The sequence below is a fragment of the Gastrolobium bilobum genome, unplaced genomic scaffold (assembly GCF_033153095.1).
Source record: "Gastrolobium bilobum isolate Gb01-03AN ecotype WA unplaced genomic scaffold, APGP_CSIRO_Gbil_v1 utg356, whole genome shotgun sequence".
Lineage (NCBI taxonomy): Eukaryota > Viridiplantae > Streptophyta > Magnoliopsida > Fabales > Fabaceae > Gastrolobium > Gastrolobium bilobum.
In genome coordinates this window covers 333,355-356,986 of record NW_026898613.1, presented here as the reverse complement: position 1 = coordinate 356,986, position 23,632 = coordinate 333,355, and the positions used below count along the sequence as shown (strand labels likewise).

General features: G+C 34.2%; 2 protein-coding genes across 3 annotated transcripts; one reads left to right on the top strand and one right to left on the bottom strand.

Annotated features, from left to right (window-relative positions):
* Window positions 1-4,166: 4,166 nt before the first annotated feature.
* Window positions 4,167-7,041, bottom strand: LOC133317656 (DNA-directed RNA polymerases II, IV and V subunit 11). 2 transcript variants are annotated; one of them, XM_061519519.1, is made up of 5 exons: window positions 6,933-7,041; window positions 6,731-6,820; window positions 6,574-6,652; window positions 5,244-5,339; window positions 4,167-4,511 (listed from the first exon to the last, which is right to left on the bottom strand). In XM_061519519.1, the coding sequence occupies exons 1-5, from the start codon at window positions 6,983-6,985 to the stop codon at window positions 4,503-4,505; spliced, it is 327 nt and encodes a 108-aa protein (XP_061375503.1). In that variant the 5' UTR covers window positions 6,986-7,041; the 3' UTR covers window positions 4,167-4,502. The 2 variants fall into 2 exon arrangements, with proteins under 2 accessions (XP_061375503.1, XP_061375502.1); XM_061519518.1 differs by having other exon boundaries at window positions 4,175-4,515.
* Window positions 7,042-16,145: 9,104 nt separating this feature from the next.
* On the top strand, window positions 16,146-21,987 carry LOC133317651 (putative zinc transporter At3g08650). Its single transcript, XM_061519512.1, has 6 exons — window positions 16,146-16,307; window positions 16,555-17,257; window positions 17,726-18,010; window positions 18,863-18,991; window positions 20,542-20,639; window positions 20,858-21,987. Exons 2-6 carry the CDS (start codon window positions 16,769-16,771, stop codon window positions 21,669-21,671), a joined length of 1,815 nt encoding a protein of 604 aa, XP_061375496.1. The 5' UTR covers window positions 16,146-16,307; window positions 16,555-16,768; the 3' UTR covers window positions 21,672-21,987.
* Window positions 21,988-23,632: the final 1,645 nt, after the last annotated feature.

Sequence of the window (23,632 nt, the reverse complement as noted above, 5' to 3'; positions counted from 1 at the left end):
TGGTGAAGATGACCCAAAGTAGACTTGTTGATATTTCGTCAAGAGACGTGAAAAGATCCAAAAAGCATTGGCAAAAGGTTGGAGAATTGCAAAAAAGGTTGAGGAGATCATGCAAAAAAATGATCAGTTAACAGTGAGTCTCTGTTTGCGGGTATTTGATAGGGACCTGCAGCTATTTGAAGTTGAAGATGCCTACAATCAATCAACTCATGATGCCAGTGATATAATGAGGGTGGACTTGCTCAATCACAAATGTCAATGTGGACGGTTCACAGCTAGAAGATTTCCTTGCAGTCACGTCTTAGCGGTGAGCAAGGTTGAAAAGTTGAATCACTATGATTATGTTGATCCTGTGTTCTCAATTGCACAAATTGACAAGGTATATGCTGCACATTGGTATCCAATGGGCAATGAGTTGTTGATTCCAGAAATTGATGGCCCAACCATCATCCCAAATACATCTTTGGTATGTGCATAAGGAAGACCAAAGTCTTCAAGGATACAGAATGAGATGGATTGGGTTGAGTCTCAACCCACAAGCAGTCAGAGTAGATGTAGCATGTGCAAACAAATTGGTCACAACAAACATACATGTCCTATGAGGATTAGACAGACTTGAAATGCGGAGGAAGCAGGGGAGGGGCTTAATTTGTTTATGGTTTAACTTTCATGTATTTGATGTAATGATGTTACTGAACTCCACTGTGAACCATTTTGTTGTTTTAATTTGCATTTGAATGTAATGATCATGCTATGTTTGGATCCAAGTTCTAAACCCTAAACCCATAATTCACAAACGTCGACAATGGAACTTTTGTACTGAAATGGTACGAAGGGACCAAATAATAACAACCACGTATCTACTTCGTCCAAAACAACTGAGAATAATAAGTTATAGGTGTTTAAAATGCTTAAGTCATGAAATGGTATGCTTACACCAACATTTTGAAACAATACGTAAATCATTTAGGAATTTAACGTGCACGTTTAATTTTTGTGTCACAAAGTATGTTCCCCAAGTCAAAATACATTAGCTAATTAGTGTTGAGTCTCAACCACGTGAAAAACAAATTTGGAGGTCAAAAGCAATGATTTAGTCGATTAACCTGCAATGGTCTAGTCGATTAAAAATTGTAGTCGATTAAACCAGTACAGGTTAATCGACTACATCATTGCTTTTGACCTCCAAATCTGTTTTTCACGTTTTTTTTTTTCACAATCTTGACACTCTACACTGATGAACTAAGGTAGTGTGACTTAGGGAACATAATTTCTTAAGCAAAAAAGAAAAGTGGACATTAAAATCCTAAAACGACGGTGTATGCTATCAAAAGGTTTGTTTAGGGTTACCAACTCATGATTTAGCCATTTTAAACACCTATTCTTCAGTGCTGTGAGTTGTTATGGATGATTGTAACCTGTTCAATCTTAATTTGGGCCGTGACGATCATTTTAGTATTAAAGATCCATTCATAACATGAAAAAAATTCTACATTCATTTCAAAAGTTGCATTCATTACAAAACATAACTCCATAAACATCACAGTCACTTGATTACATCAAAAACTTAAAGGAAATTCATAAAAAAAAACCATAACCACAAGAACTAAAAACTAAACCCTAAATCTAAGCCTCATCCCCGTCTGACTCCGTCTGTGAGTCCTCCTCATCTGACACATGGCCCTCATCCTCTGCTGCCTCTGCTACCTCCTCACCTCGTGCAAGCTCCAGACGAGCAAGCCTATCTTCCACACCCTTGAACCTTCCTTGTATGTGTCTAAACCTTTCATTCCTTTTTTTCTATGTGACTCTTTCTCCATTTTTTATGTTTCAGCGCTATCTTTCCTATCTTCTTCAGTGTGGCATTTATGCCCTTCATGACATCACGCAAAGAAAATTCACCTTTAGGTTCAGCTATCTCCTCAACCTCAGCCTCATTATCCTCCTCCTCCTCATCCTTCGCCTCTGGCTCCACCATGTGTGGATCTAGGGCAACATAAGGAACCTCAACCTCCACCGTACCAGAGAACTGCCACACACACGCCATGTTTTTTGCGATCTTGCACTGCTCCAGTAGACGCTTTCCAAACATGCAATTATAGCTTGTGGTCTTCTTCAACTGCTCAGTGTCCATAGGAACACCGAAGTGAACCAATATCCTCTGTAACAGACAGGCGAATGGAAGATGACCCTTATGTTTGGCCTTATACATCATCCAACAGATATAGTGCCTCCAGTTCACCATAACACCATGTCGAATAGCCCACATGATAGGAATGTCATGTTCCAGCACCCTGGAATGATTGAAAGCTCGCGGAAACAGTATGTGAGTGATGACATAGTGTAATATACGGGCCTCTACACTAAGCAACCCCACCATGTAGTGTATGTTCCGCCCACGTGCGATATCAGGCCTCCTGGCCTCCTCCACAGCATCACCTCGGGCTTATCCAGGAAGTGATACACCGCTATCAGCGTCATACTCCACAGTCTGCGAAGAGTCAAAATCATAGCCTAGTAACTCCAACCATACCGGAGCTGTCATGATGATGTCCACACCGCAGACCCTCGACCTCAACTCACCCTGTACGTAGCTGAGGTTATGGTAGAAGGCCCGCACCATAATCTCTGAATACGGACACAGCGTCTCAGCCAACACCCTCAGATGTGCCGCCTCCAACACCTCCACAATCTGAAATCCCTCTGTCGTAAAAAATGTTGTATCCAATGATTTTGGAGGACATAAAGGCCGGTTCAAATAGTCACGTACAAATGCAGCATGAACCGAGGGGTCATCCTCAAATAGGTATCCAAATGGGAGGTCGACAGTATCAGGCTCTTCGTCTTGTGGCCTTGACGAAGAAGACCGGTCTTGTCGAAGCTTCATGCGTCTCTCATGTTCGTCATTGCTTGGTCTTCTGCTGCCCGCCATTTTTATGAAATACCTACAATGAACATTTAATGTGAGATTTACATAAGATACAAAAAGCATGCACAACTAATTTATAAGTACCATTTCTTTGATGTTTCTGTATTCAACTACAACCACAGACAAGTATACTTTTTAATTTTCCATTGGTGTTGCCGTGACCATTATAGACAAGTTGTTAATTTTCTCAAAATCATGCATGACAATAACATAATAAGTTGATGTAGATAACAAAAAGCTTTCCCATTGCAGTATACTGACCAACATTCTACCATAAATCAGAGACAAAACACCCAATTGTATGACTAACATGTGTACAGAAAAAAAAATACAAAACGTAAAACATAATGCTTACCTATTCACGAATTACAGCGTTTTTTAGGTGCAATACACACGCCTCACGCAGGTTTCAATTGTTCTTCTGGAGGAGATCGATTTGGGGTTTGGGAGAGGGGTGTTAATCGACTAGGGTTTGAACAAACCCCCATCTGCCAAATGAGGGTTTTTTAAAAAACATTTCTGCCAACATTTAGTCGACTACATAATTATTGTAGTCGATTAAAAGTCCCGAAATTTAATCAATCGAGAGAGATTTTTAATCGACTACATTTCGTGTCAAAGCAATTTCTGAATTTTGATTATTTAGTCGACTAAACCTTCAACGTAGTCGATTAAACAGGGGCAGGTTGGTGGATAGTTATAGATCAGGGGCAAATTGGTTATTAATTAATTAATGAGGGGCAAAAGGGTCAAAAAGCCTATATATAATGAAGGGATTGATATTTTTCCAATAAAAGATAAAATATTTTCTACAATTTCAAAACAACATCATTTTGAAATTGCAAAAAAGAACTTCATCTCTTATTAGAGGAGAAACGCTTTTCAATAGCCTAATCTTTAAGCAATTTTACCAAAATAATCCAAATGATATAACCTCATCAGAGTATATTTGGCGTAATAAATATTTAATTAATTTAATTCTACACGAAATCCGTATATATAAGATCCAAGTGACAGGAATTTATTAGTAGTTGCTGTAAAGAACCAATTCAACCCAAAAGCTTAAAATGTTAAGTGAGACTATATTAATAGTTTTATATATCTCAACACGCCCTCTCACACGAGAGTCCACTGGACTTGAAGGATGGGTGATGCACAGGCTCACTTACCTGTGCGAATAAAGAAATTCCACTAGAAAGAAAATGGGAGGCGGTGAGAATCGAACCCGGTACACTGAGGCTCTGATACCATGTAAAGAACCAATTTAACCCAAAAACTTAATCTGTTGGGTGAGGCTACATTAATGGTTTTATATATCTCAACAGTTGCCAACATAATTAGCTTGATATAATGCAAATCCTCCAGTTAATGCATTTTTGTTAACTATGAAATTGTTCACAACTGTAAAAATTCCTCAGTCCAGCACAACCATCTTTAACCAATTTGCTAAAACACTATAAACATGCTATTTAAATTCCATTTAGCAGGAGCCACTTGCTATCTCAGTATCTGCCAAGGCTTCTAACCCACACAACTTCCATCTTGACCGTAAATCAATAGTCCCTTGAAAACTTCAACATGCCTGCCTGCAATGAAAATTTTGAATAGGTTACTAATGGCACTCTCAGAAAAAAGCAAATAAGAATACTTATTAGAATTCATAATGGAATTATCTCTTCCAGCGCATAAATAGCATATACTATTACTACAATCATCTTTAAGAAGTACAAGGGTTCCAGAAAATTCTTTCCAATTTTCTACACATTCTGGAATGATATAATGATGTCTACCAATTGAAGGAGCCAGTATTTCATCTCATTCAAGAGGTTGCATTCCCGAATTAGGCAAAATCTCTTTTAGAAGGAAAAGCCAACTCCCAAGTGTCCATATAGAAGTTGTCTTTATTTGGATACATACATTTTTCTAAATGCCTTACCAAAAATACTGAGTGCCGTAGAAGGGAAAGAAACATCAAAAAACAAAGCAAGCTTCTAATACATAAAATAAGTTACAAATGCTGAACCTCAGTCAATCTCCAATTTCTTCATGGGTACAACTACTAAGCATTAGAAACACAAAAGGGTCAAATGATATAGTCTACTTTCAGAAATCAGCAACTAATTTCTAGGTTAGAGAAGTAAAGATATTGAAATGGGGCCCGTGAGTTAAGCATGACCTGTTACTAATGGCTGATACTGTATTTAATATCTAAAAGAATTCCTAAGATAGAAGAGTAAACAAGTATCAATGATATCATAGAATTTAGATATATTGCACAAAGAACAACAACAACAAAAAGAGAGACACGCTATACCTCGAAGGCATTCTTCAAATGATCAAGTTCTCTGTCCAGATCATTAATAGACTGATTATATGCCTGCATTGGCGAAGACTGACTAGTGGTGTGTATCTGCAAAAATAACAATAAAACAAAACTCTTAACTGCATAGTTATCAAATGCGGATTGCAGCATGTCGCGGCCAACCCCGAAAAATGCTATAGCGTTATAATGGGTTGCAGTTGCGAAAATAGCGGAATAGATATATGACAGAAATAATGACAAAAAGAAACATTTTTTAAAGGCAGAGATAGCAAAAGTGACATAGAGAGACGCGGATAGACTAAAAAACTCTTAAAAATTTTCTGTTACACATTTAAATTTAGGACAAAATTGACATTTTGCCTTATGACAACAATATGGCTGCGATTTGGCCACAAATGCGATCGCAATGACCGTTGTTGCGTTCTGCTGCGGCGCGGTGCAGTTTCTTGCGGCAAGGCACCGCAACGCCCATAACGCTTAACTGATATAAAACCCCAACCCAAAAAAAGATTAGATAATAGATATAAATGAGTTGAAAAAAGGGAAAAGAAAAGACTAGTTAATACGAAAAGCCCAATAAGCATATCTTTAGTTGGTACGGAAATGGGATCCCCAATAGGTTCGACCATTGACTAAAACATGTCCATGGTTAACTAATTGACGGGCTTAATCATTAGCAGAAAGAATCAAAAGATTCTGTTGATACATTCGAGACAACTCTCTCTAAGGAACTCGACAAAATAGCCTCGTAACTTCGAGAGAGTATTTTTATTGATCGGTCATGACATATGAGTGAAGATGGAGTGAGGACAATTCTTGTATGCAGCTTTACCCTTACATAATTGCAAAGAGACTGTTTTTCAGATTCTGGTAAGTGACCTTTCAATTGTTTTTCAGATTCTGGTCAGTGACCTTTCAATCACAAAGAAGCAGCTTTATCACTGCTCGAGGCTCGCCCTCTTAACTCTTATCATTGCTCCAGACTCACCCTCTTAACACTTAATTGATATTACATAGAAAAACACCATAGAATGCCCATTTATGAAAGTTTGAAGTCAATATATTTATATATATGACAATATTAAAAAGGACCAAGATTGAGGAAATCCAATTGGGGCTTAAAGCCTTAAACCAACTCCAATACAACTGAGTTGAACAAAATCCAGGTTTAGGGTGATTTGTGTCTTCTTATTCTTGATAACTGGAAGTAAAATTCATGTCAACCTAGTTTCATATTTTATAAAAATAAAAGCAATACACTTATCCCAAATTAATTAATTAGAAAAAAAGAAAGGCATCATTAGTAGGGAAATTTGCTAACCCTGACAAGAATTTTGTACTGAAGAGGATGAGGAAGCTTGTATCCAGCGAATAACACGTTAGGGTCTCTGTGCAGTTGCCTGAACACCACCAAATCAAAATTAAGATAAAAAAAAGAAATTAGGGTTTATGGAGGTAAAATGGAGTGAGTGGGTTACATGCGAAGGATGTTGCCTATGGTGTGGTCCTCTCTTTCGACGGTGAAAGAAGCAGCATTGATGATCTTGGTGTCCCTCTCATAAGAGACCCTTTTCACGAAATTAAAAAATTAATAGATATAAAAATATATGAAAGTGATGAGTGATGATGATGATATTGGAATTTGGAAGGAAGAAAATAATAGAAGGAATGAAAGGATACTTCTTGGTGCCTTCAGGAACGACGAAACGCTCGTAACGATCAGGTGCATTCATGGCGTCTCTCTCTCTCACACACACACACAAAGACACAGACACACACTCTCTCTCACTCCTATGCAAATATATGTTTGGATGATCTTTTAAAAAATTAATTTTTTATAAATAAAATTTAGGGAAAGGATATTGTAACAAGTGTTACTACCAAGTTACTTTTAATCAATCTCACCGTTAGATCGATCATGTCGATTCAACGGTTATATTTATTTTCATCTTTGTATGATCATGATTTTTTAAATTTAATACTTTATATTTATTTTCATTTTTGTATGGTTATGATTTTCCATATTTAATGCTTTCAATTTAAATATGGGAAATCATAACCATACAAAAATGAAAATAAATATAACCGTTGGATCAACATAATTGATCTAACGGTGAAATTGATTGGTAGTAACATGATAGTAACACAACTTGGTTGTTACAATATCTTTCCTCTAAAATTTAATTGTTAAAGTTATTTTAAATTTAAATGTAATATATAAAAAAAATTAAATAAAAAAATAATTTAGATATGTGATGGTAATGGGTAGAATCGGCAAAACAGGCTTGGCTCGGCTGACCGATCTGCCCTGTCCGCTAAATTAAGACAGATTGAATTTTACAATCCGTCTCAAAAATGAAGTAAAATAGATTGACTCATTTTTTGACGAGTTGATAAGAAGATAGCCTGAAGTAATCCATTTTGCCTCTTCTAATGAATCGGAGTAATTTGTGTGGAGTAAACTAGTCGGGAGTACGGTTAAGATAAAATTTAATTTTTGGCTAGTACTTTTTTTAAAATTCTGTTTTCTTTAAAAGCTGTTATTCAAACACATAAAATGGCTCGAAATAATTTTTTAGTAACTTTTTATATATAAAAAAAAAAAAATCATCCAACGTGTTAAAAAAGGAGATGAAGATTACAAAAAAAAAAAAAGGAGATGAAGTAAATATAATTAGATGGGTGTACACATTTCTTTTATTTATTTTTTCTTCTTTTAATACTTTTAAAGGAAAAATTTAGGATTATAGAAATATAAATGGATCAGACAATTTTCTTTTAAGGGTTTACAATCTAGATTGACTTGATCTGATCTATTTTAAAAATAATATAGAGTTGGCTTTATTCAAAGGTCTTTTTATAAATTAAGTCATAGACCTATTTTAAAAAGTCTAGCCTCTAATATAAATAAAAAAAGAAATAATACAAGTGAGCTGGTGTTAAGACAAAAATTTGTGACCTTGACATATGTTTATATCGAATTGGAAAGACAATCTTACTTATGTTTGAGAAAATAATTGTTTTTCTTAAAAAAAAAAGAGTAAATATCATTTTTAGTCCCTGACAAAATCCACGAAGTCCTTTTCAGTCCCTAGCAATAAAAAAGGGACAAATTGATCCCTGAAATAACAAAAAAGAGGCTACGTTCATCCTTCTGTTAACTCCCACCTAATGGCCCAACTAACGGTGCACAGTTGGCACGTTAGTTTGCTGACGCAGCTTGGATGTGGGACACCGTGGAAGATGAGACGACGACGTTTTGGTCCATGTCAAAACCACAAGGGCCATTTTGGTCCCTGTCAAAATGCACGATGACGTTTTTAGTCCCTGACAAAAAGCACGGAGCCCTTATTGGTCCCTAACCAGAGAATAATAGGCACATGACTTCATTGCTTTTCTATGCAGTCTAATTTTGTAAAATAGAAGTGCATTACATCAGAAACAGGAGTGCAATCCAATTTTGCAAAACAGGAACATGACATTAAATTGGATTTGTATGCAGTCCAATTTGTTAAACCAGAAGACATGGATGTACAAGAACTACAACTACGTATATTAGTTAAAAAAACATCAAAAATGATAAACTTAAACATTCATCAACCCTGTGAAACATAATAGCTGGAACATGATTTGAGTATCATTATATTTGAAGACATGGATGTACAGTAGTGCATTACAAAATAAAGCCAACTGCCAAGAATTAAAAGAAAGGCCTCTAATACAATATGGCCAGAATTTACAAAAAAAACATTGACATAATAAGGCCTCAAAATACATAATAGCCAGAATTTTAAAAAAAAAGTCAGTCACATAATAATAAACCCTCCTCAGTTGGCTCATGCACTACTCCCAGGTCATATACAGCAGCAGGTCATTTTCTTGAGGCAGAGTGGCCTAAAACCAGGTGTGCTCATGAAGACCAATAATCTGCTTTGTGTGCCACTGGTTGCTGCATTCATTGTTTCATTACTCAACAGCTCATTTGCCTGTTGTGGATTTGATGGAGGTGGGCTGCTTCCTCTCAAGTTGCCTTCATGTGGCTGAGAACTACCAACTGCTTCAGTCCAGTCAACTGTCATGCATTGCAATTATCAACAATCATTTACCTGGCTTCTTCTCTGATTGTTCTCTGTATTTAAATATCAACAATCATGCAATTATCTTTTATAGAAAAATAAATAGTATAATTGTAATGCTACACTACTGAAGATATTGTTCGTAGATCGCATAACGCTATGTCTTATACAGACTAAGAGAATTAAAGCAGTTCACAGTATTCTAGGGATCGTAAAAGCTGTTTGCAAGCGCCAAGAATCCCTTTTAACAAAGTGGGAAACTTAATTAACATTGAAAAAGAAATGAATAATCGTTAATAAGGTCGAAACTTCAGTTAGAAACACAAACTTCATTGAAATAAAATGCCAAGAAGGAGTATTTTACTTTGTGATGAAATTTAGTTTAATTACTTTGTGATGAACAAATGGATTGCACTCCTGTTTCTGATGTAATGCACTTCTGTTTTGCAAAATTAGACTGCATAGAAAAGCAATGAAGTCATGTGCCTATTTTTCTCTGGTTAGGGACTAATAAGGGCCCCGGGCTTTTTGTCAGGGAATAAAAACGTCCTCGTGGTTTTGAGAGGGATCAAAACGTCGTCGTCTTCCACGGTGTCCCACATCCAAGCCGCGTCAACAAACTAACGTGTCAACTGTGCACCGTTAGTTGGGCCGTTGGTGGGAGTTAACGGAAGGATGAACGTGGCCTCTTTTTGTTATTTCAGGAACCAATTTGTCCATTTTTTATTGCTAGGGACTGAAAAGGGCTTCGTGGATATTGCTAGGGACTAAAAAGGGTATTTACTCAAAAAAAAAATGAAAAGCTTCCTCGATGTTGCAAATAAACAAAAGGAAAAAATGGTTAGGTTCTTCAAATAAGCTAATCCAAACAAGCATGTATGCTCTAGGGCTAAATAATTCAGGATAAAATGCTTTAGTCTGGCATGATATTTTCCATTATGGGGTGTTTGGTTTGCGAGAAATTTTATTTTACTAGAAAAATAGAATTAGTAAGAATATAGTGGAAGTGATTTTGGTAGGAAAATGTAAAAAAAGTTGTTTGGTTTGCCAAAAGTTTACCGGGGAAATCGGGTTAAATTTTTTGAGTATATGTTTGGTTGAAGATAGAATATTGATGGAAAAATTGTTTGAAAATACTAAAATACTCTTTTTTTTTACTGTTTTTAAAAGTGAGTTACCATTGTGTGTACATAGTACATTGTGTGATGGATAATTGTGTCATTGTATTGTATCACTTTAATAACTTCTCCGGTTTTTCAGTAAATACCACATTTCCAATTGCTTTCTTCAACAGTAATTTTGTTGCTTTTTAACATGCAAACTGGTTTGCCCAGGGAACTGCCATTGATGGGTAACAAACATGAAATCAGTGAACCAAACTTGAACAACCGACTATCTAAGAATCACTTTGATGGAAAACAATGACAAACTCATGAACCAAACACCACCTATATAGATAGCAGAATAGCTTTATAACTCATAAAGTGGTCTTGTCATGGGTTCATTCCATCCATTATTCCGATCTTTGGTTCAGCTTTATAACTTTATTTTAATTAAAAGTGAATATGAAGTCAAATGATTCATGTTTTAATTTCACTCAAAGCTACTTAGAGTTGTTCTTTACTAGAATCACGTTTGCTTACATTTTTTTCCCCGTTTGAAATAGAAACCGAACGCGTTTTCAAACAAGTTTGCAAATGACAAGTCGTGGTTAAAAGTTATAAGTCTCGAGCATTTGGTTAGAAGTATCGAGCATTTGGTTAGAAGTCTCGAACATGGGTTTGGGTGTTGCAATCACACAACACCGAGCAAGCACAATAGTCTATTATTTTTTTCACTTTCAGAAACTCAAAAGGCTTGTATCCTTAGCCGTTTCAAATAGCGGTTTGAGTTCCAGTTTAACTTCTTCTTCTTTTTTTGGGTGACTGAGCTTGATAGTAAGTATGGTAGATGATGGAATAAGGTGGATGTGTAATGGTGAAAACTGTTTGTATTTTAGTTCTTATCATGATAAAAAGAACGTTTGGCGATGCAATAATTAAACTAATGTATGACTCAATTGGAATGGAGATACTCCAAAATTATTAAAATCGGTGTAATCTGCGCAAACCTAAGTAATTTTATTTATGTTTGCATATTTAGGGATGAGATTCAGTGGCAATGCTCCCGAAATTTTTTTTTAAAGAAAATTTTAAATGTATTAAAAAATAAAAGAATATAAATAAAAGAAGAAAAAAAAACTCGAACTTACTACAACAATAAAGTATCTTTTAGGTCCTCAACAAAAATCACGGGACCAAATTTAATTCTTTAGAAAAAAATTGACTCGTGGATTGTGATCCGTCTGAATTTCAAAATAGACCCATGTTAGTCTTTTTAAGGGACTAATATAGGTCTTCTTTGAATTTCAGAGGAACCACGATTTTGACTAATTAGATCTATTTTGGAATTCGGAGGGACTGAGAGTCAACTTTTTTTTAAGAGATTAAATTGGACCCTGTAATTTTAATTTTTATTGAGAACTTAAAATATACTCTCTCTCTTTTTTTCCTTCAAAAAATTTATGTGTGCACTTACACACATTTACACCAAAACAGGTCCGTCGTTGCCTGGCTGGCCAGATTGGTTGAATCGGGACAAGTTTGGTTGAGTCAATTAATCAGCCACACATATAATTCAGTCAAGAATATGTGAAAATTGTGGCAAAATATTATATCATAATTACAATTTTAGGATTTTGATTTGCACCAAAGGGGAGCGGCTAATCACTCGTCAAATTATTTTGGTTATCATATTTTTTTATTTATATATTTATTTTATATTTTTACATAAATTTAATTTTTTTTTATTTTTTTGGTAAAAACATAAATTTAATTTAACTAGATCAACAAGTGACTCACTGATTGAATCAATGACCTATTGACCTAAATACCTTAACTAATTTGATGACCTATCCGAATTTAATAACATTAAGTGCAGTTTGGATCTTTATTTTATTAAGCTAGAAGTTACTTATAATCAGAAGTTAGGTCAAACAAGTTTTAAAAAAGATCTTATAATGAAAATTTCTATTTTTTACTATGAAGAAAAAAACTAAAAACCAAAAGCTTATAAGATGAGTTTTTTTTAAGCTCTTATCAACTTTTCTTGAATTGTGTGTTTTTTTCTTTTCAAAATGAAAAACTATAAGGATATAAAGATAGAGAGGGAGAGTTTTCTTAAAATATGTGCTTTTAAGCTAAAATATTTATATACCAAACAGTTTTTAGCTTTTTTTAAAATATAGCTTATAAGTAGCTTCTACCTTAAAAAAAATCCAAAGAGACGCTAAGATACTTTTATATTCCCAATGTATAATAGCACAAATTTATTGGATGATATAAAAGGTAGGTCACACTCACATTTTGTGTGTTGAATGAGATAATTCTATCTTATATAATATGATAAACATATTCCTATATATATATATGAGGTAGGAATAGGATCCTTTGACACCAGTGTCAAATTTGAAATTTTACACCTCATCTGAGAGCCCTTAGATCAAAAAAATACATGGTGTCACATGCTTACAAATCAGAGTCGTTAATTTTTTTGATTTAATAGCTCCTAGATGAGATGTCAAATTTCAAATTTGACACTAGTGTCAAAAGATATTACCTATATATATATGTGTGTGTGTGTGTGAAAAATATTTTCTCATGTTATAGGATAATTGTTTTCTCTTATCAGTGACTCTTCGATTTTCGTGCGATATTTTTTTTAATAGATATGGGCCTCCACATAAGATGTGTCTATAGTATAAGAAAATTGATATTCATATATATATATATATATATATATATATATATATATATATATATATATATATATGACAGGATCATCTTACACCAGTGTAAGAGTTTTAATCTTACACTCGATCTGAACCATCAATCTTACTTCAATCTAACGGTAGAGGATTAATGAGAAAAAGTAAGCAAGTGACCAATTTACTCTCCCCTGATTTCATTATTTTTTTGGCAAAAATAATTTTGCCATATACATATATATATATATATATAAATATATATATATATATATGGAGTAGGATCCGGTGTCAAAAGACCCTACCTCTACATATATATATATATAAGTATAATGAATGTAATATTTATAAAAAATTTGTTTACAAACTACATTATGTCTTACTAGTAAGAAACTCTCAAGTGAAGTCGTACTAGTAAGACACATTTAAGTGAAGTCTTCCGATGATACATAATATAGTTTATAAGTTTGTAAAAAAAATTGTCACTATCATCATTGTTTCTCTCTCTCTATATATATATATAGAGTTAGGATTATTTTACACCAGTGTAAGTTACACTATTAATCTTGACCATTGATCTCCTTTTTATCTAAAGGCTCTAATTTTTTAGTAATATGAGCCATTGAATACAAGTGGATCAATGATCAAGATTGAGGGTAAGACTTCTAACTCTTACATTGGTTAAAAGTTGCAATGATCAATATGAGCCATATATATATATATATATATATATATATATATATATATATATATATATAGGGAGGTTGTATTTTCGTTTACATCCTCTTACAACTATATCTTAACCGTTGATTTTCGCCAATTAACGGTTATCATTTATTGCGAATTAATAATTAATTAATAAATTTTATTTGCAAAAATCTTAACCGTTGATTGACAGAAATCAACGATTAAAATATGAGTTGTAAGAGATTGTAAGTATAATCTTCCAAATATAAAGTAGTAAATTTGGGAAATCATGACCATACAAAGATGAAAATAAATATAACCGTTGGATCAACATAATCGATCTAACGGTGAGATTGATTGGGAGTCACTTGGTAGTAACACAACTTGGTTGTCACAATATCCTTCCCCATATATATATATATATATATATATATATATATATAGGGGAAGGATATTTTGACTCCAGAGTAAGACTTACAAGTCTTACTCCTCATCTCAACCGTTGATTTCCGTCCATCTAACGGTTATCTATACCAATTAATTAATTATTAATTTTTAATAAATAATACCCGTTAGATGAATGAAAATCAATGGTTGAGATGAGGAGTAAGACTCGTAAGTCTTACTCTAGAGTCAAATGATCCCTCCCCATATATATATATGAGATATATATATATATATATATATATATATATATATATATATATATATATATATATATGGAGGGATCTTGTGACTCTAGAGTAAGACTTACAACTCTTACTCCTCATCTCAACCGTTGATTTCCGTCCAACTAACGGTTATATATAACAATTATTTATTTCAAATAAATAATAATCGTTAGATGGACGAAAATCAGCGATTGAGATGAGGAGTAAGAGTTGTAAGTCTTACTCTAGAGTCAAAAGATCCCTCCGCTATATATAATTTGTGTAGTCGCACTAATGAAACGGCGTACGCGAGTTAGAAAAGTGAGATGAAAAGCAAACGAATAAGACAAATGAAGGTCACAATAATTAATGTTAAGAGGTCGCGCACATACTAATTTTTAAGTTGTCTTACTTATTTTAAATTGTTAATATATCAAAATAGATCTGTCTTAACAAATAAAATAAGCTTGTAGAGGCAATGTTGTCGTCTATCTAATGAAAGTTACGTACAGTCTAGGAAATTTATAAAAAAAAAAATCAGCGATGAAGAAACATTAAGCAACATTTTCGTAAATATGCTGAGAAGAAGGTTTTATTGTAAGGGGAAATTTCAGCTTCTAGAATTTAGATATTAGATGATTAGGCTCATCTCGTCCCTGTGTTAAATTCTGCATACTTTTGACTAATTTACATTATTGTTCCTGACGTTAAGGAGGTAACAAATAATTCACACTCATGGATTATTTTACAACTATTAAAATGTGATTTAATAATATTTTATCTTTTATCTTCATAGGATCCGAAGTCTTAGTTAGTGGATTCGGATTCTCTTATGTAAAAAATCACATGACATGATAAAGTGATAAATCATAACTATATAAAGGTAAATCAATGGTAATAAAAGAGGAGAGAAAAAAATAATAAAATAAGTAATTACAAAATCATAACTATAAATTTAACTTTGTATAATCGTGATCTTCTCACATGACCCTATCATATTTTTTCTCACTTTAAAAGATCCATTTCCATCATGGATACTCCTAATTTGCCGTCATAATGATACTCTTCCTCCTTGAGCTATGGTTAGTTGGTTATAGAGCCATTATATTTTTAATAGAGTGATATAATACTTTCTAAGAGTAGGTAACTTTTTTTTATTATTATTAATCTGATCCAGTCGGGTATAATCATAAAGACAACAAAAAAAATTTCTGTTCAAAACTCGAATTCAAAATTATTAATTAAATTGAAACAAATCCATACTAATATGTAAAAAAATTTAATTCATGAGATATTTTTATATTCCGAGACTAAATAATTGACTTAAATGTAAGTGAAATATGTAACATGCCAGCTCACACATCATATATTAACCAACCACCAATCTGAATCTAATTAGGTTTCTCTCCCATGATATTATCTTTTTGCCAATTAAGATGGAGGTAGTTTAAAATTTCAATTTCTTATTTTATTCATTTATCCTTTCATATTATTGAACACAATATTTTTATTAAAAATATTAAACTATTAATTTTTAAAAAACCTAAGGCTAGAACTACATTATAGCTCTAAATTATCCATTTATTGTGAAGGAGATTAAACAAAATATAATCCAGATTAACAAACTTTATCCCCTCAGCGTTTTCTGCGTGCGCAAAGTCCCTGGTTTTGCATTTGCTGTTGCTATTGAAACGCTGAATAGTGAATACCCAAAAAAAAAAAAAAACAACATTTTCCTCTCAAATTCTTCTCTTTTTAGGGTTTTCAAAGTCTTCCCCTTTTCTTTCATTCTTCTTTGCCTCTATCTACAATTTCCCTTTTGCAACCATCACCCTAACATGTACGTCTATTCAATTCAAATTTCAATTTTTTTTATTTAAAAGATAACAATGCTTATATATAAATCTGCATTTTGGGTTTTAATTGGGTTTTTGATGTATTGTTTGCTCATCTTTCAACAATAGGTTAGATTGTATTGTATTGTATATACCTGTCATTGGAATTGGAATGGGTGTTTATTACTATGAAGAAAGTTTATGTCTTGTTCTCTGATGATTTCTTATTCTTTTTTTCTTTATCTGATGCAGGTAGGTTGGCCTTGGCCATGAGGTAGAAACCTATTCCAAGTGCTGACTACATGCATTTGAGCTTCCTTTTCAAATTACATCTTTCTGCAATTTGATATCAACAGGTACTTCCTGAATTAAGTTGGTAGAATAGGAGCTTATGGAGTTGTAGCTTCTGGAAATTTTTGATTTGGGGCTGGTGGCATAAAGAAAGTGCTAATTCAGATAGAGGGATATGTTGCTCATGGCTCCAAATCTGAAGCTAAGGTTGTCTGCACCCTTGTTGTTTTTAGCGTTAAGTTTCCTTTGTTTTGCCAATTCGAATGCCGCCGAATTGGAACATCAAGTTTCACATAAGGTCAGAGCTGCTCCACATAAGGATGTAGGAACCAATGTGATTGATGGTAGTGGTGTGGAGAGTTCCTTTAAGTTTGAGGATGCCAGTAATGTGGTGGGTGATAAGAAGGGTGGAAGCAGTAAAGTTTCGGTTTCCACGGTTGCGTTATTTACATTGGCGATGGCAGCTGCCACTGGTTTAGGTGCTGTGCCCTTCTTCTTTGTGGAGCTTGATCCACGGTGGGCTGGATTATGCAATGGAATGGCTGCAGGTGTCATGTTGGCTGCAAGCTTTGATCTAATACAGGAAGGGCAGGAATATGGTGCTGGAAATTGGGTTGTCACTGGCATTCTAGCTGGTGGAATCTTTATTTGGCTTTGTAAGAAGGTGATGATTATTCTACCTGTTATCTGTATCACTGCCTTTCTCCTAATTGCATAACTGAAGTTACTTGCTTGGTGTTGCTGTTCTTCTTCAGCAGTGCTTCTTTGCATATGCACTGATACATGTCTCATTCCTCAATGTTGTTATGCTTAGGGGTACATTTTATTGATACGAATAAAATCCACATCCACAGGGATTTAATAAAAAAATTGACAAAGGTTTTCTTATTCACAACTCTTGTACAATTTGCCAATATCAATTTTTCAGCAAATTTTCCAACCAATCTATTTTTGAAATGTTAGCAAAATTGATGAATTGATTAGATATGAAAAGTATCACGTGTAATGCTTCTTTCTTTTTCTATTCTTCTGGGATGCATCTTTGTTGTATAATTCTCAAATTTTACCATATGAATCCAACTTAGATTTATAACATTCTGATATGTGTCTTGCATATTCTCTTGGGTTTCAGTTTCTTGAGCAATATGGGGAAGTAAGCATGTTAGATCTAAAAGGTGCTGATGCAGCCAAAGTTGTTCTTGTTATTGGAATAATGACTCTCCATTCTTTTGGGGAGGGATCTGGGGTTGGGGTCTCCTTTGCTGGCTCAAAGGGCTTCTCTCAAGGCCTCTTGGTAACTTTGGCTATTGCGGTGCACAACATACCAGAGGGATTAGCTGTGAGCATGGTGCTGGCATCAAGGGGTGTCTCTCCACAGAATGCTATGTTATGGAGCATAATTACATCTTTACCTCAGGTAGACCTTTTATTTAAATTTGAATTATCTTACATTGTTAAGGAAAAATTACTTTGACTTCAGTCAGCTCATCACTTTGAAGAGTTTTCTTTCTGAATTATATACTAATTCTTTGCTATCCCCTCAGCCAGTAGTTGTAAGTCTCATGCTCACATTATTTGTAGGAATAAGATTATGATTGGGTAGGTCTTGGTTGTTCCACTCATTTAGGTATAATTTTAGTGTGATTCAAGTGAGGCGTAATATGTTGCATGATTAGGTCAGTTGGTTCTATATTTTATTTACTTTCGAGCAGCTCAGGCCTTCTGTACCAATGAAAAAACACTAAACTAAACCATTTATAGTTGTGCTTTTCAATGATTGGTAGTGTAATCCAACCTAATGGAACTACTCTTTGTGCTATCACATAGACCATCAAAGATTTGGTGGAGTCCTTTAAATTCTCAATATTCTTGTATGTAATGGAATCACACCCCTTGTGTAATATTGCTTGTGCCATGGTGCGAATTCGCTTTGCCAGTCACTTTATGCCTAAGGCCATCTAATGAGGCTTAGTGTTACTGTTTATCCTAAGAGTGTATGCTGGGTAAACTAAAACTGGCCTTTGTACTAAAAAACAAACTAACTAAAACTGGCCTAGACACACTTCTACTTGCTGGGTAAACTAAAACTGGCCTTGACACACTTCTATTTGCTGGGTCTTAGTATGTTTTCTTTGTTAAATTCAGCAAAAGATAAGTTAGCGTAAGAAAGGATAACGATTCTATAGTTCACTGCAGTTAATATGTTTAAGCTGGTCATTGCTGTGTTTGACCTTAGCCTCTTACCATCTTATTCTTAATGTTAATGCAGCCAATTGTAGCTGTTCCTTCATTTATTTGTGCTGACGCATTCAGCAAGTTCCTTCCTTTCTGTACGGGATTTGCCGCTGGATGCATGATTTGGATGGTTGTTGCGGAAGTGCTTCCTGATGCATTCAAGGTTGTTTATCATTATAGTTTTACACAAAATATATTATGATTTTTTTATTTCACACAGCATTTTGAAGACTTGAAAATTGGCTTTTCATAACTACTTTATATTATTTTTTTTGCTTTTTAGCGTGGACCAACCCTTGAATGATTAAGCTCTTAGGCGAAGGCTCATGAATGATTTTATATCACTAACAACCACTCTAAAGCAATAGCTCTTTGGGCTTCAAGCGTTAACAATTTTCAAGCCACTTTATCTTGTGCTGAAATTTAATTTAAGTTAATTTTAATTATTAGTAATGGGGTACAAGGAATAAACTACTACCTGTTACCAAAAAAAAAAAAAAAAACTACTACCAATTTGATGTCATGTTGAAATTATAGGATGAAAAAGGAAGAAGGGAAACCCTAAATAATTGATATGAGATTATGTGTTACAAAACACTAATTTGATACTCCTATTTATATTAATAATCTAGGTCAAGTACTACTGTACCAGCTCAGCCCTACAAGACTACTAACATAACAGACTCCTAACATGTGAATAATCCTAATATTCTAATAGATTGGAGTTTGCCTTACTTTTTTCTTTATTGTCCCTATTAGAGACATAATATAAAATCATTCATATGTCTTCATCTAAGAGCTTCAGTTTTAGGGAGAGTTGGATCATGACAAGAAGTCAAGAACTTTCCAATTACTACATAATATTATGCTTCGAGAATCCTTGGATGGCTCTAATAGCATGGGAAAATCCAAAGGATTCTCTAACACCTCGCTGATCTAACATCTCCTTCAACAAACAGAATAAACATAGTGAGGGTAAACAAGAAGGAAGTAGTAACAATCCAGTGTTGTGACGGAGCCCCAATCACTTCCAAATCAAACCTAGACAACATAAATCCACTACTCGTCCTTCTTTCAAAGCCAATTCCTCCAAGAAACCAAGCTCAGAGCTTCCTCCAACATAAATCGTGGTTTTGTCTGTGCTTTTCTCTCTCCCCCCCCCCCCCCTCTCCTTGTCCCTGGCTCTGCGAGGCAATGCTTCTCTCGCAGTAAGTGGCCCCTCGCTCTTTTCTATTCTATTCTACCAGGCCTTAGCCATTCGATTCACCTTTTTTAAATCACTGGTCAAAAAATCGCATTTAAAGGGACTAAGTAGGTAAAATAAATAATTTTAATTATGGAAAGTTAATTTATTTCTATCATTAAATATGAGCTGGCGTGGGGCTGTGTGGCATTGCATATACATGAATCAAGCATGATCAACATGCATGCATATCATTCCCCCCACCCCCCCAAAATACGTGGCTGTGTCGGAGACAGCCTTGGAAAAATCCAATGTTTTTTCTGTTCGCGCACATCATGTGTTAACCTAAGACTTAATAGCTTAAGCTATTGGGGGATTTGGTTTATGTGAGTCCCTTTTCTTCATGGGATTTGGAGGACTTCAGCTTTCTAAGCCACACATACCTGTCTATGCTTTTATTCTCTTCAACTTTTGTGGAATTGTGTCTTCAGGTAAGTATAATATTAATTTTTCTTCCTTTTGGGTTATAGGAAGCCTCAGCTTCGGAGGTTGCATCAGCTGCAACACTTTCTGTAGCATTTATGGAAGCTCTCAGCACCCTCTTTCAGAATTTCAGCCATGACTACAGGTGAGTTTGTAAAAGATTTTTTTTTAAGCAGAGGGAAGGGGGGGGGGGGGGGGGGGGGGGGTTATCAGCTATATTATGCTGTTTGGGCTTGTTGCTTTTGTGAATAGAATTATCCATGCTCTGTTGCTAAGAGTTGAAATATAGAGATATGCAGAATTTTACTCTTATTTCTTCTGTTACAGTTTCTTTTCCCCTGAATTTTGATTTCTTTGTTACAGCTCGGAAGATGCTTCTGGCTTCTTTGTTTCATTACTTTTTGGCCTTGGACCGTTACTTGGTGGGATTTTTCTCGTTGCATTTGCTCTTGCTTTTCGTCTTCAGCATGCTCTCCTCATGGGCACAGCTTGTGGTATTGCCTTTGTTCTTGGTGCCTGGCGACCAGTGCAACTTATTTTGTCTTCAAAGTTGGGATTATTCCCCGTTTTGATACTCCTTGCAATGGGGGCTGCTTTCATCCATGTTTCTACCTCTGGTGTATTGAGGGTGGCAGCTTCGAAAAAAACCTCAGCCAATGACTTACCTACACTCACTGGCTTCCCACTCAGCGTTCACACCCTTCAATCATTCATATCATGCGGTGCAGTTGCTTTTCATGCTTTGGCTGAAGGACTTGCATTGGGAGTGGCTGCGCCAAAAGCATACGGACTTGGTCGTCACATTGTTCTTCCAGTCTCTCTACATGGGCTTCCTCGAGGTGCAGCTGTGGCTAGCTGCATATTTGGAGCCACTGATAGCTGGCATGGTTCTCTTGCAACAGCTGCCATAATTGGATTTATGGGTCCTATATCAGCAATAGGTGCTATTCTCACTGGTATTGATTATAGTGGTCTTGATCACATAATGGTTCTTGCTTGTGGTGGATTAATCCCTAGCTTTGGAAGTGTAGTAAAGAGAGCACTTAGTTTGGATAAGCGGAAGAGCGCCTGTGGCATTATCATGGGTATTGGTTTTGCTACTTTATGTCTAACATTCACTAGGTTGGTTTGTTTGCATACACCTTACTGCAATTCTGCGCCAGAAGCTGTTAGATAAGATGATTATGTTGCATTTCCTGCATGCTCTAGTGTTAATGTTCTTCTTGCCACACTAGTATACATTTCTTTAGTTCAATCTCCCAAGACATGGTTGCACAAATTTGAAGAGATCCAAGAAAGAGTGATGTCACGTTGAAGTTCCTGAAAAAGTGAAGCAGAGATTTAAAAGTGAATCAAGTTTTCATTTAGAACATGTCCTTTCTATTTGTCATATTTTAGTGTTTACTTGTATATACAGTTTTATACATGATCTAAATTTGCCGAACAATGTAAATCTCTTGAGAAGTGGAACACATGATTTTATTTTATTTTCTCATTCGGGTTATTTATAAATAATGCCAATATTTGACGGTGTTGCTCGCACATTTTCTTCAGGCAGCATCTTGTGAGTTGTGATATATGAATCTTTTTTTTTTTTGGTATGCCTGATATAAGAATCTTTTGCTTCTCTAATTTTAGGTGTTTTCAAAGATATATGAAAGGGTTCGCTTTTTCTACAGTTAATGTAGATAACTTATCTACAGTGAACTCAAAACGACGTCGTTTTGAGGCGGAAATCAAGGTATTTTTGTAATTATAATTTATTTCAGAGTTATAATAGTTTTTTTTATTATAAATTTTTAATTTTTCAACCCAAAACGACGTCGTTTTGGGTGCGAATGTAGATAACTTATCTACATTCACCTTAGAAACATTAAAGCCATAAAATATATAAAATTAAGAAATCTTACTCTCTATTTTAATCATTACATAAATAAAAATCAATTATTGAAATAAAGACTTATTAATCTCACAGTGAAGTTAAAAGATCTTATTATCTAAAGTGGTTGTAGAAATATATATATATATATATATATATATATATATATATATGGGCTTTATTAATCTTATGTAATAGGAGAGAGCTCTCTCATGTTATAGAGACAATCATGTGTAGGATCCACCCACTTATTGAAAAAGAAAAAAAGAAAAAAAAGTAACACGGAAATCGATGTATGTGTAGGAGATAAAAACACTCTCTTACAACATAAGAGTATACTTTCCTTATATATATATCCTGTGTTAAAATAAATAAAAAATTTCTATTTATTTTTGATCATTGGTTATTTTGTATGAAATGACTTTCACAACCAAAAAATTAAGGACGGTATATAAAAGTAAATTATATATGCATAATTATTTTTCACTCATTTTTATTATTTGTTTGGAAGTTAATAATAGCAAAGTAATAAAGGAATAGAATTCCTTACTATTTTGTCTTATTTTTCGGGAGAAATAGTTTTTTCATTTTATATGAGAAATTTTTTTCATTCTACACTCATAATATATGAGTGGTTCTCAACTTGACTTTTTTGTATTATCATCTTTTTGTGAACTCATATATTGTATGTGTAACATGAGAATTTTTTTTATGTAAAAGGAGAAAATTAATTTTCATTTTTCGGTGAAATGATATTACAAAATTGTTGTCTTGAAGACTAGTTTGCTGATAGGTTGATGTGACTGTAACACCCAAAAAGGAAAAGAAAGAAGAAAGAAATATATTCAAAGTTGGCTGCACGACAACGATGTTGAGTGCGTAAAGAAAATAATCGAAGGACTGAGGAAAGAGGTGAATTGAATTGGATTCTTGGGTTGGGTGGTCCAGTTTCACGTACAATTATTACATCAACGACACTTTCTTTTGTGTATTTATAATTTTTTTTTATGATTTTTGTTTTTTTAATTATCTTTAAGTGATTTTAAAGTCACATTTTTTATATTATTGTTTATTTGTATTTTATTATTAATTGTGGTTTGATTTTTTCTTTAAATAAGGGATGAGTATTTTTTTTTATAAAAAATTATATGCTAATATTATTTTTGATAGAATCAAAAAGAAAATTAATTGTGCCTCAAAGATTGCTTTGGTAAAGGATTCAAACCTTCGCCAAAGCAAATTCTTGTAATTTTTTGGGG